The sequence below is a fragment of the Palaemon carinicauda genome, chromosome 15 (genome assembly GCF_036898095.1).
Source record: "Palaemon carinicauda isolate YSFRI2023 chromosome 15, ASM3689809v2, whole genome shotgun sequence".
Lineage (NCBI taxonomy): Eukaryota > Metazoa > Arthropoda > Malacostraca > Decapoda > Palaemonidae > Palaemon > Palaemon carinicauda.
This window is the reverse complement of record NC_090739.1, coordinates 16949594-16964593: the sequence shown is the minus strand read 5'-3', so window position 1 is coordinate 16964593 and position 15000 is coordinate 16949594. Positions and strand designations below refer to the sequence as shown.

The 15000-nt window shown below is 37.3% G+C and overlaps 1 protein-coding gene across 1 annotated transcript; it reads left to right on the top strand.

Moving 5' to 3' along the window:
- Positions 1-8208: 8208 nt before the first annotated feature.
- On the top strand, positions 8209-9089 carry LOC137653895 (tigger transposable element-derived protein 1-like). The gene is made up of 2 exons (XM_068387522.1): positions 8209-8547; positions 8700-9089. Exons 1-2 carry the CDS (start codon positions 8209-8211, stop codon positions 9087-9089), a joined length of 729 nt encoding a protein of 242 aa, XP_068243623.1.
- Positions 9090-15000: the final 5911 nt, after the last annotated feature.

Here is a 15000-nt window from a genome sequence, read left to right as displayed (position 1 = left end):
CGACCTCACTAAACTGATATATAGCCTAAGTTTTATATGTAATTTCAAGCGATTTGATTTTCAAATTCTAATTAACCTTGCCACTATCTGATTTGCTTCTTTTCAACCATTCATTTAATTTCAATTCTAAAGATCCTGTATTAGAGATCATAGTTCCCAAATATTTAAACGATTCTACCTCATCAATCCTTTCTCCTTCCAGTGATATTTCTTCTTCCATTGCACATTCCGTTCTCATCTCGGTCTTTCTTCTATTTATCTTGAGCCCAACCTCCAGTGATATTTCATGCATTCTGGTAAGCAAGCATTGCAAATCCTGTGGTGTTCTGTTAATAAGAACAGCATCATCAGCATACTCTAAGCCAGCTAATTTCCTATTACCAATTCAGTCCAATCCTTCTCTACTATCCCCAAATGTTCTATGCATTACAAAATCCATGAGGAGGATAAATAACATAGATGGCAACATATTCCCGTAGAGTACTCCACTGTTCACTGGAAATTCATTTGATAGGACTCCACTAACATTACCTGTGTACTTACTATACTCATAGACAGACAATCAAATTTACATATTCAAGAGGAACTCCATAATAACGCAGGACTCTCCACAAAATTGTTTGGTGCACACTATCAAAGGCTTTCTCATAGGTCACAAATGTCACCAAAAGTGAATTTCTATATTTTACATATTGCTGTACAACACGTCTTTAAATGAAAATTTGGTCAGTACAACTTCTACCTTTTCGAAATCCTGCTTGTTCATCTCTCGGCTTTTCATCAACCTTTCTCTCTAGTGTCTTTAGAATAAGCATACAATATACTTTCATGACAACTAACGCAAGTGTAATGCCTTTGTAATTATTACAATCAGTCAGATCCTTTTTTTGCCAACACTCCTAGCTCCCATCATCAGGCTTTGTCTTTTCACGCCACATTATACAAAATAATCTAGTAAGTATTCTGGATGTCACTTTATTTTCAGCCAATACAATCTCAGCAGTAAATCCATCATATCCAGGGGCTTTCCATCTCTTCGAGTTCTTTAAGGATTGCTTAGACTTCAAAGATACTGAATTCATTCATGGGGCCATCAAGGTCTTCTTCAGCTCCAGGTATGTCAATCAAATTATTCCCTTCATATCTCCTATTCACGACCTCATTAGTGTTCCATCCAACATTGCCCTCCTTTATCTTCTGTTGTTATAACAGACCCATCTTTCTTTTTGATTGGTATAAGCTTTTTCTTCTTTGCCCCAGTAGAGAATTCATTAATAATTCTATGGGCAATCCTTACGCCATAGCCACCCCCCTAATCTATAGCTTTGTCAGCATCATCTGATGTCCTGTCTAAATATTCTCTCCAGTCATTCGTGGCTTTTCTTTTGACCTCATTATCAATACTGGAATACTTAGCATGTTCTATCTTGTAATTTTCATTACTTCTTCGAAAAATTTCAACAAGCAATTTCTGTCTTTGTCTTCTTTTTATAGTATCTTAAATATCATTTGATATCCATGATTGAGAATTCTCCTTGTAACTGCAGGTCACAAGACTTAACTACCAACTGACTGATATATGTTCTTAATATCACACCATTCTTCATTAATTGTCTGCTTTTCTTCTCTTAAAATCTCTAAGACTGTAAATCGATTCCTACATTAATTTGCAAATGTTTCTCAGTGCTCATCTTACAAAAGCTTAGTTGTATCAAGCCTAGGTATCTCTCTCTCTCTCTCTCTCTCTCTCTCTCTCTCTCTCTCTCTCTCTCTCTCTCTCTCTCTCTCTCTCTCTCTCTCTCTCTCTCTCTATATATATATATATATATATACAGTATATATATATAATATATATATATATATAATATATATATACATATATATACATACCGTATATATATATATATATATATATATATATATATATATATATATATATATATATATATATATAATATGTATATATATATATATATATTTATACATACCGAAAGTGATTCTATACTGGATATGTTAAGAAAAACATTTGATATTAAAAATAATGAAAATTAAAATAAATTCAAAGAAAAAAATTATAATCAAAATAAAACTCAAACATATTTTACTCAATCCAGGTTACACCACACTCCATTCGTAAGATAGGAAGAAAACGATCACTGCTAAGTGATGCAATACAATACAAGGATATTATTCACATGGCGTTCTAGGTCAAGTTACAATTAGTAACGGCAGGCGAAAGCAGGTAAATATGAGCGCACATACACTTCAGTACATATGTGATATGCACGTATATACACTTCAGTACATATGTGAATATAGAATATAATCTTTTCATAATTCATAAATAAATAAAAAAAAAAATGTATGAAAATTGCTTGATAAAAACTTACAATTTTAAGACTGGTTGCATTTCAAATTTTAAAGGTCTTATACTTGACATGTTTGAAAAGAAAAAAAAATACTGATGCAACGAGTGAAAGCAAGAGTAGAGAGTAAATTACACTTATATCAAAATACAAAGCAAATAAATAAGCAACTAGAGGGGCACTCAGTAGAGAGCATACCTCCACCACGGCAGCTTATATTTCGAGGTTAGGATTAATTCGGTCGACCTTTCGTTCGACCTTGACCTTAATCTTTGACCTAGGAATAAATAAATCACCATTACTACTTCACAAATAAAGTACTACATAAAAAAAATATGTACGGTGATCCATTACGAAAGCTACCACGAAAAAAAATTAGTAAGAACTAAAAGAGGATAAAAACATTTGGCATATAATTCATTACTTGTATAGTTTATTTACTTCCATATTTCATTTCCTGGGCTATTTTCCCCTGTTGAAGCCCTTAGGGTTATATCATTCTGAATTGGCAACTAATAACAATAATAATAATAATAATAATAATAATAATAATAATAATAATCATACTGAATGTTAGGAAGAAACTTTCTACAGTCAAGGTATTTAAAGGTGTTAAACAATCCTTTGAGAAACCAATAGAACAATGGAGATTGGTCATTTATGAATGAATGATGAAAATAGACAACTTATTGAATGGTATTACATTATTTTCATTTGTGAAAATACTATTCAAGAATTAGAATGGAACAATTACATTGAGTTTATGAGGTAGTACCTTTCATATCTTGAAGACAAAACACTGATCTCGATCTTCAACAAGCCCCTGTTTAACATATTTGCTAAGTGAGTCAGAGTGAGTCAGAACACCATCAGAAAACTGGCTTTAAAGGAAATTTTACTACGTCATTTTGTGCTGGGCAAATGTTTTTTTAAATATCATCTTTCCCACCGTCATCCCTGCATGAAGCAGGGGTCGGTTGCCTGATGCGCTCCCTCCAATACCTTCTATTGGAGAGGGTAGTAGGTTGGCCTGGGCACCAACCGCCCGTTGAGATACTACCGCTAGAGAGTTATGTATGAGGTCCTTTGACTGGCCAGACAGTACTACATAGGGCCCTTCTCTCTGGTTACGGTTCTTTCCCTTTGCCTACACAGACACCGAATAGTCTGGCCTATTCTTTACAGATTCTTCTCTGTCCTCATACACCTGACAACACTGAGATTGCCAAACAATTCTTCTTCACACAAGGGGTTAACTACTGCACTATAATTATTCAGTGGCTACTTTCCTCTTGGTAAGGGTCGAAGAGACTTCAGCTATGGTAAGCAACTCTTCTAGGAGAAGGACACTCCAAAATCAAACCATTGTTCTCTAGTCTTGGGTAGTGTCATAACCTCTGTGCCATGGCCTTCCACTGTCTTGGGTTACAGTTCTCTTGCTTGAGGGTACACTCGGGCACACTTCTATCTAGTTTCTCTTCCTCTTGTTTTGTTAAAGTTTTTATAGGAAATATTTATCTTAATGTTGTTACTATACTTAAAATATTTTATTTTTCTTTATTTCCTTTCCTCACTGGGCTATTTTCCCTGTTGGAGCCCCTGGGCTTATAGCATCCTGCTTTTCCAACTAGGGTTGTAGCTTAGCATTTAATAATAATAATAATAATTAAAGGCATCCTCTTCCACCAAACCTCTTCTCTCCATATAATTCTCTGACTCCCAATCAGTCTTCTCTCCCCCCCCCCCCAATAGGTTCCTCCCAAGACCTACCTTTCCCCCCCCCCCCCCCAATAGGTTCCTCCCAAGACCTACCTATAGTGATTGGGAAAAAATCGTGCACTTCATGGTAAAAGCATGACACTGCATGCTTATACATTACACCAATATAAACCAGTTTAGCTATAGTGCCAAGCTGGATTTGTCCTGTGGCGACAGTGGCGACCATTTTTCAAAATGGCGTCCATTCGCAACAGTTTTTATCTTATATCTTATTGCAATTGTTCATTATTTTTTATATCGTTTATTTCCTTATTTCCTTTTCTCAATGGGCTATTTTTCCCTATTGGAGCCCATGGGCTTATAGCATCTTGCATTTTTAACTAGGGTTGTAGCTTAGCTAGTAATAATAACAACAACAACAACAACAACAACAATAATAATAATAATAATAATATTTCTTGATATAATAGTCCAAGAGTGATGACTCTGGTATCTATTGGCAGGTTTCCGAGGTTATAGAGTCAGAAAAAACACACTTTGCAAACTCTAGGATCAATATTTGATTGATTTTAATGTGATGAACAAAAAATCAGGCCACCTAAAATCAAATTTCCGTACTTTCCAATATATATAAAGATTGTAGGTAGTAGGTTGGCCAAGGCACCAGCCACCCATTGAGATATTACCGCTAGAGTTATGGGGTCTTTTGACTAGCCAGGCAGTACTACATTGGATCCTTCTCTCTGGTTACGGTTCGTTTTCCCTTTGCCTACACACACACTGAATAGTCTGGTCTATTCATTACATATTCTCCTCTGTCCTCATACACCTGACAACACTGACATAACCAAACAATTCTTCTTCACCCAAGGGGCTACTGCACTGTAATTGTTCAGTGGCCACTTTCCTCTTGGTAAGGGTAGAAGAGACTCTTTAGCTATGGTAAGCAGCTCTTCTAGGAGAAGGACACTCCAAAATCAAACCATTGTTCTCTAGTCTTGGGTAGTGCCATAACCTCTGTACCATGGTCTTCCACTGCTTTGGTTTAGAGTTCTCTTGCTTGAGGGTACACTCGAGCACACTCTTCTATCTTATTTCTTTTCCTATTGTTTTGTTAAAGTTTTTATAGTTTATATAGGAAATATTTATTTTAATGTTGTTACTCTTCCTGTAATATTTTATTTTCCTTTTTTCCTTTCCTCACTGAGCTATTTTCCCTGTTGGGGCATCTGGGCTTATAGCATCCTGCTTTTCCAACAAGGGTTGTAGCTTAGCAAGTAGTAATAATAATAATAATAATAATAATAATAACTGCACTATTTTGAAAAGGTTGTTAAAAACAAACATGGAAAAAATAAAATACCACATTCACATAATAATAGAGAAAAAAAATTCAACTAAACATCAAAGTTTGTTAGTGATCAGATTTATACCTTTTAACATACACAATGCCTGATCTGCTTTGGCACATTATTGATACTCTGTAACGAACGTAGTAACTGCTTTGGCACCTTATTCATAACTTGCAACATAATACCTGTTTGGCACTTTATTTATAGCTTTCAAAATCATCTGTATAGTTTCTAATAAACGTAATTAAAGGTTTAGCACTTTTGAGATTAATTATAAAGAAAAAATTTTTTTTTTTCATTATCATAGTCTGTAACAAACAATCACTGAATTGATTCCTTAATTATAGCATGTAACATAATAACTGTTTTGCACCTTATTTATAACTTGTAGCCTAATACCTCTTCTGCACCTTATTTACAGCTTGCAACAAACAAAATACATCACCTTTATGGTTTCTAACAAACCTAATTAATGCTTTAGAAATTTTGAGATTAATTATAAAAAAACACCTACTTTGCTCATTATTATAGTCTGTAATGAGCATAACAACTGACTTGGCACCTTATTCGTAGCAACAAACAAAATAAATAATCTTAATAGTTTCTAACAAACATAATTAAAGCTTTAGCACTATTGAGATTAATTGTAAAGAAAAAACAACCTTACCTTACCTTACCTCATTGCCTTATTCTATGTTTGGGTTTCCCTAGGTCCCTCAGTGTGAGGCACCTCGTATATCCACCAGTGTGTTGCTTATGCATCTTCCGGTGTATTTTGCATCATCCAGTCTTGAATGGTCTGGGATACATCTTAGGTGTTTATCGAGCTTATTCTTAAACACGTCTACGCTCACTCCTTATATGTTTCTTAGATGAGCTGGCCGCGCATTAAATAGTCGCTGCCTTATCGATGCTGGTGCGTAGTGGATTAATGTCCTGTGTGCCTTCCTTAGTTTTACTACTTTGTTTTTTATTGGAAAACACATGATAAAAAGTGATCTTATCACGTTCTAGATACTTTCACAGATCACTAACAGGACCCTTCAAAATTGCACAGAGCTGTGCATGTGAGAAAGGCTTTTGCACACTGGCAGTTGCCACGGTATCCTTTCAGGCAACCACACCGCAACAACTCTTGGCACACCTTACTTGCTTCAGGAAGTGTGCTCCATACAACCTCCTAGGTCCCACTGTTAGAATGTGTCCATCCTCATCCTTCAAGCCGTGGAAGATTGATCTCTGCGCAAAATGACTGACTCCAGCAAAGATCAGCCTGGTAAACAGCTCTACGCATATGCTGTATTAGGGCACCCTTTGTTGGAAGGATGTTGCTTACATCTCTGCCTTTACAAATAAATCCAGTCTGGCGTCATAAATCAGAACAATGAACCTCTATAGTGCATTCATGGCATCATCTACATGATAAATTGATGGCTGTTCCAACAATACACGAAATGTCCCTGTGACTTCTGGTTAAAGATTCCAGATTTCCAAAGCTATTCTCATCCCTTTGCCAGCAAATGAGGACACTGTGTCGCATCCTGTTATAGAATGAAACATTGGCAGGACTAGACTCTTCTCAAGGCCTAATGCAGAAAAAATTTCATGCACTGGTATCTGTCGAGAATATCTGCCTCTTCCAAAAGCTACCCTCAACTTGGTAAGGGATCCAGTTAACCGAGCAAAGGTATACACTGCAAGAACTAAGTCACTATCCACAGTTCGAATGCAAATATTGCTATACTGCCTAGCTGCATCGACAACGTGAAGCATTGTACGTCTATCAGCCTCTTCATGTGTTCAGGGACTAATTCCTGTGACTGATGTTGGCTGGTGACATACCACTCTGTCATGGAGGTTACCGATGACTTGCTTGTTTGTGGCAGAGCTGGAGACACAAGAAGGCCATTGGACGTAATGGGACCTTCTACTTTTGGAACAGTACTAGATCATTTGCCTTCAGCCACTGGAGAAACTTGGGTGTAGAACACTGGTAGTCTGATTAACATTTTTAGTGATTTATTGATTTTTGGCTCATTATCTTCAGTATTTCAGACTTCAATACTTTAAAAAACAGTATCTTTTGCTGGGGTTATCAGAGTGCTGGAAAATGGAGATTCCTATGGCACTGAAAAAATTCTTTGATGTTGTTAAGCTGGTCTGATAATTGATGATGTAAACTGCAGCTGTAGTGAACACATGAACACATTTTTCTACAACTGGGGTGGAGAAACGTCATCCAACTGCTGATAACGTCTGAATATTGCTGTGCCAGCTTCTGTTGAGATCTCCAAGACCCATTCCTGTGGCACTGACAATACAAGCTCAAACATTTCATCCACAAGTTCTCTCATGAGTGTTTTGTTATGAACCAGGATACCAATATACAGTAACCACTCGCCATTTCGCGGCTCAAGTTTCGCGGCCTCAGTGTATTGCGGATTTTCAAAAATACTCATCAAAAATTGGAAAAAATGGTGCGAAAGTTATGCGGGTGTTAGCAGAAGGCAGGGATAGTATAGTAGAAAATTAGGTATCAACACAGAGATAACGCGCAACTCAAAATCCACCTCTCTGATTCGTTGGCCATCTCGGCTCCAGAATCTCGCAAGCTGATTGGCCGAGCCGCCGAGACGCTTTACCTAGCATCTCTCCCTGCCGTGCACTCAGCAAAGGGAGACCGCATTCATTGTTCTCTCTCGCTTCACTTATGTTGCTTAGTCTTGCCGCGTGGAACTTTTAGCTGTTTTCTTGTGTGTTTTTAGTGTAAAATGGTGCTTGTGACGCCCTTGAAAATGGCTCCTAAAGATCCTCTAACCCCTACATCCTCTAGTGAACCCAAGAAGAAGAGAAAAATTATGATGGTGAACAAGAAAGTGAAATTATTAGACATGCTTAAGGCAGGCAGTAGCTATGCATCTGTTGCCCGCATTTACCGAGTGAATGAATCGACGGTTCGGTACATAGAAAAAGATGAAATGAAAATACATAAAACTGCCTCAATAACGTTCTCCAAGGACACTAGGCGCGTTGTGACTCCTTGTAATAAGACGATTGTGCAAATGGAGAATGCGTTATCAATGTGGATATCGGACTGTCGGGAAAAGAAAGTTAGTCTCGATACCAACATGATTCAAACCAAAGCCAAAACCCTGTATGATAGCCTCGTTCCTGAAGGAAAATCGAACGAAGACAACGAAGGTGATGATGACGACGAAGAAGATGATCCTGCCCCACGAGAAAAACGTGGTTTTTTTGCCAGCAAGGGCTGGTTCGAGAAATTCAAGAGGAGGGTTGGTCTTCGCAGCGTTCCTTTGTATGGGGAGGCTGCCTCGGCAGACCAAGAGGCAGCTCTTCGTTACGTCGAGGACGAGTTCACGAATTAATTAAAGAAGATGGCTATCTCCTGGAGCAGGTGTTCAATATGGATGAGACTGGCCTCTTCTGGAAGAGGATGCCGTCCCGGACGTTCCTTTACAAGGACGAAGTAAAGAAGCCAGGGTTCAAGGCCCACAAAGATCGCGTCACTCTCCTCGTGCGGGAATGCCGCAGGTTTCATGCTCAAGCTTGGCTTAATTTACAAGTCATTGAATACTCGGGCTTTGAAAAACAAAAACAAAGCCTTGCTGCCCATCTACTGGATGAGTTATAAAAAGGCATGGACAACCAAAGACCTCACACTCGACTGGTTCGTGAACTGCTTTATCGCGCAGGTGAAGCTGTACCTCACGGAGAATGGGCTGCCCTTTAAGGTCCTCTTTTTGAGGGACTGTGCAGGGGGACATGCAACGGATCTCCATTATGACGGGGTCCAAGTGGAGTTCCTGCCCCCCAAAACCACGTCCCTCATACAACCAATGGATCAAGGGGTAATTCGGGCCTTCAAGGCCCCCTACATGTGGTCCACGATGGAGGGCTCCATCTCCTCCATCGACGAAGGCAACGAGGACTTAAGCCTCAAGAGATATTGGCGGGACTATAACATTGCAACGTGCCTGGCCAACATTCATTAAGCTCTTAATGAGATGAAAGAGCAAACACTGAATGCAAGTTGGAGAAAATTGTGGCCAGACGTTGTTCATGACTATGAGGGATTTACGGGAGACGAAGTTCACCACTCTGCCGTAGATAAGGCTGTGAGGCTGGCACGGTTAGTAGCCAACGAAGGTTTCTCTGACATGATGACGGAAGACGTCAACTCACTGATCGAGTGCCACTCGGAGCCCCTAACCGACGAGGACCTTGTCGAAATGACAAGATCAACGAGTGAGGAAGAAGAAGTGGCAACCGACGTCGGCGACGACGACGAAGCTGAAGAACGTGGCCTTACCTTGGACAACCTGCAAGAGCTCTGCAACATAGCACGAGCTCTGCAACAAAGGGCGCAGGAAATCGATGACAATATGGTCAGAGCCATCGCATATAGTAATCGTATTTATGGTGTAATGGCGTTGTACAAGAGCATCTTTGCTCAGATGGAAAAAACGTCAACAACTTCCCATTGTGATGTTCCTAGTGCGCTGAAAACCTTCTGCCTCTCCGGCTTCCCACTGAGCCACTACGCCGCCTCCTGCAGTTTCTCCAGCTCTATTGGAAGCTGTCATTGACGATCCACCGCCTCTAACAACTGATGATGAGGCGTCACCCGAAGAGCTGTAAAGCTCTCGTTAACCTGTGCAGTAAATCATGTTCATTTCCTTCACCTCCATCATACTGCACAGGTGTTTCATCGTCATTTATCAAGATCATCATCATTGTTAGAGGTGAGTTGTAACGTATCTTGTTATAAAAATAAAAGTTCTAAAAACATATCTACAATATATACACGTACACTATCTATATCTACATATATATGTACATGTACACTTACACTCTATTTATATCATTTATACATTATTTATGTATAAATGTAAATGTACATACAGTATACGTAATGTATTAAATACTGTATTTATATTACAGTATTTATACAGTACAGTACTTTATTTTATGTACAGTATATAATTTATATTATCAATATTTTTTTACATGATTCTTTAATGTTCTAATGATAACATGTGTATTTATAGGGTTAATATACACTTATTGTTATTATATATACATGTATATGTACACAAAAAACATGTACGTATTCCAAAAATAGGGAGGGAACCTACTTCGTGGTTTTTCACCTATTGCGGTCAGTTCTGGTCCCCATTAACCGCGATATGTGAGGGATTACTGTATATTGGAAGAGGTGGCTCATGTGATTTCCCAAGGTGTGTCATTCATATGTTTTTGTGATGCTTCACGCTGTTGAACAAAATGAGTTGAGATATGCTGAAAAACAGCCTGGCTTTGTCTTGCAAATGACTGCTCAGCAATATTTGAACCACATAGCAGCATTGTGACAAGAGTGGCCAAGGAATAGGGGATAGCTTCAGCTTGACAATTTGGTGAAAATGAGCCATTAAACTTGCTTTGTCAGTTCATCATTTCTTTTCGAACAATCCTTGCTGCACGAGATAGAGTTAGAGCATCCTCATCAGCATCATTTTCACATGCATGACGCAAAGCAATACCAATAGCATAATTACTGATCAAGAGAATTTCACGTCCTTCTTTAAATGCTTTCAGTTCTGGAAAATTTGCCAACATGTGATTCTTCAATCTAGTCAAATATACATATGGACGCGGCACACCCAGCTGTATGAGTCTACCACTGTACAGTGTCCTGAGGTCACTTAGCCTGAATACTGGTGATATATTTTGATCATGGTTTTCAGTAATACTGTCATCAATGAAGGTGACAAGCTCTGCAAAAGCACGTTAACAAAAGCTCTTCTTAGATGTTTGTTGAATCAGATGTTTTCTTTCTCTGTGTAGCATTATACAAAGCATCTAGGCATTTTTTGTTATATTTCGCACACTGTTTGACTCTACAGCTGACTTGATCCATCATTGCTTCATGCAAAGGCTCAGTTGGACTACCGGACTTTTCACAAAAGACAGACAGACCAATGTGTGGATATTTTGACAAGGGTGTCAATGACCTGTGTTTTGTGGCTCCTAACTATCTGAGTCATCATCAAGATGTTTTCTTTTTATTGCTCGTCAAAGTCTACTCTTACTGTAAAGGAGATGGCATGTTATGTGGAACTTCGCACGGGGTTCCGCAGTGTTTCTTAAATGCCAAAGCCCTCATTTAATCTAGAAATGTCAAGGCTCTTGGGTAAACATGCATTATCATTAAATAGAGTCAGATCTTCTGGAAAGTTTACATATCCAACCCCCAATCTGCTTTGCTTTGAACTGGCAGGACACCGTAAGTTTTCAGAGGCTTCTTCTTGACATAAGACACACTTAAACCAGTCCGTCGGCACAACATGTGAAGAGGATTGAGTCTCTGCGTTGAGTAGCCTCACTTTTATTGGCATTTCAATTTCAAAAGAAATATAAAGTACTGTTGAAAAGAAATAAAAAGTACAGTTGATATTTACAGTAAGATGACATTCATATTTGATTTTTGGTGGGCTAAAATTCTGATCACCTTATTAAAAAACAATTAGATATTAATCCTAGAGTTTTCAATGTTTATTCTGACTCTCTAACCTAGAAAGCCTTCTAATGGACACCAAAATCATGACTCTAGGTCTATTACATCAAGAGATATGGAGGATATGGATGCAAAACGTCATAAGACGCCATTTTGAAAAATGGCCGCCACATATGACACAGGGCAAATGCAGCTTAGCGCTATAAACAAATTTTCTTGCATTAGGGTATTGTATCAGCATGCCAAGTTTCATGCTTTTACCACAAAGTGCATGATTTTGCCAAATTATGGTCTGCATCCGCTCTACTATCACCATCTCAGTCGTGACACTTACACCATTTTCCAATCTTTAAAGCAGTGATATTCCCCAATCCACTCCGCATTCCAATCGTATTTCATTTCTTATGGTGTAGTACCCACACTGACAGCAACCAGTTATATCTGCTTTCTTGGTAGGCTGTAAGTCTGCATATAATTTGGAAACATCCATCACAGCATAACTTATTGTTTTACGGTTGGGGCTGAGATTTCAGTCAATGTTTTTCTAATCTTTGGCAGTACAAGTAATATAATGATTTCTGGGTAAATTAATTGTGGTCATAAAATGGTAAGAGTACCTGTGAGATAAAATTGGAAAATTCTACCATTCAAAAAATTTCCGATTCATATTTAAACCAACATAATTTACTCTACAATGGGGAAAGACAAACTGAACACAAAGGCGATGTACTTATTCCACAAGTAATATCAAAGACACTAAAGACTTCATAACCCAATGTGTTTCGCTCAGGAGATATTTTTAAATAAGAAACAATGCACAAGGGCTATTTTTCAGTTTTGTGTTACTATAACTTAGGAAATATATGTGTTACTTTCATAATTCTAAGCAAAACAAGCAAAACAAATAACAAGACTCATTATGAACAAGAGACGAGTTCATATGATACGTTGGTGTTGGATCTGAGAATAATCGATTACTAACATGAATACGTTTCAAAGATCAGGGTGTCAACCTACCGCTTAATAAGCCTAATTTGGATGATTGGGTAGGTTGTGAATATGAGTCTGATACTTTACAGTTTACAACTTTACGTTATCAAAATGAATTTATTTCATTCTCTATGAAGAATTTGTTTCATATAACAATTTACCCACTTACAACGTAAGAGGTATTTCTGCAGATCAGGTTATTGTTAGCATACACTGTTAAAAAATTGTAATTTTAATCGGAAATTCTCCGTAAAAATATACTGTTCTTAGCCGTATTCCAGCAAAAATACAGATGACCATAATTTTTACCCTACATTGCTATTATGTTTTACGGGTTGATGGCCGTAATATCACTAATAATATATCCGTTTTTAAATCGATAAATGCCTTGCAACATTTATTCAAGGATTTTTACCGTTTTTCAAGGCAAATTTTTAACGGTGTACATCACCACTCTTTCCAATGGCATCCTCTACTGAATCTTTATGGATATTTTGTTGTCCTATAAAAATTAAAAGGAATTCTCATTTTGCAACAAAGATTCCTTTCTCGTAATCCATCTTCTTTTGTATTTATAAATCTTTTAATCTGAACTTTTACGTAGTACATTTTCAACACATTCCACAACACAACTGTAACCGGTACTAAAGTATATTCTATGCATTTAGAATCATAGAACAGTAATAGAATCTTAGTTATAGAGCCAAGTTTTAATCTTCATGTTTATTTTACTTTATTTTCAACGTGGAAAATTTCTTTTCTATCAAAATAAAATATTTTGGATATAAATAGTTGCTATTTTGAGGAGAGCCGTCTATCTGCCTTGGCTGTCTGGTGGACTTCTGGTGATGCAGAAAGCAGTTCAGACTATTAATCTTTTCGTTTCTCTTTTAATTTTCGTGGTTTTTTGAAATGTAGTAAGGAGAGGAGAGAATATAGTATTTCTAGTTGAAACAATTTACAATTTTTTTTTTTTTTTTTTTTAAATCATGACAGAATCTACAAACGTTGACCGTTAGTAGTACCATTAAGTGACTTCACAAATTCTGAGAATTATTTCAAGGTATATCATCACCCGATGAACCTGTAAAAAACCTTTTCAACTCCAAATTTAAGATTTAAGATCTATGAAAAGAAATTACTAGGATAAGTTTCTTCGTAAATATTTCAATATATTACTTTTGAATTCACGCTTTTCTAAAAGATATTTGCTTACGTTTCAAATCAGAGGTTTGAACTTCGAAGATTCGCCAAATAGCAAAGAACAAACATGAAAACTGGAGGTATTCACTCCTTTATCTTTCATGTTATTGTATTAAAATTCTCGTCTTGAGATTGAAGTTCGTTGCAAATAGAAATTGTACAAAGCTAGAAGCATTTACGTTTCGATATTCTCATATCTAATAATAATACGTTCACACGCAGATGTGTCGCTTACAAGACGAAAATATCTTTTTCCGACGGAAATCAAAGCGGACACAGATAACATTTACCTATATTAAGCAGCGAGAATAAATATATCTTTTAACAATCACAAATCAGATGATAAATCTCAACAAAAACAAATGCGCGAAAATGACACTATCACCAATCAAAACATTACAGCAACATTGTAAACAAACTCGTTTTTATAGTAAAATCAAACTCGCTTTAATGCTAAAATATAGAAAAAGTACAATATTGTATAACGGACTCATAATGAATTTAATAAATTGTAAAAGAATACACTGCTAGTTACCAACAAGGCTCATTCAAGGCCTAAGAAACATCGAAATTTAAAAGCCAAGCTCAATTTCGGGATCAAACGTTTTCGTAAGTCTAGCCAGTATATAACCGGGGGGAAGTCAGAGAGAGACATAATAGTCGTGCTGTGTCAGCCACGCACTCTGTGGAAGTTGGAACTGTGGAAGCCAGGTAGTCTTTGCAGTTACAATCACACAAGACCACGAAGACTGAAGTCGAAATTGGATTAAAACTGTGAGTAGATACTTGTCACGTACTTTTTCTAGTGGGATGTTGATTGTAATATAATTTCTCT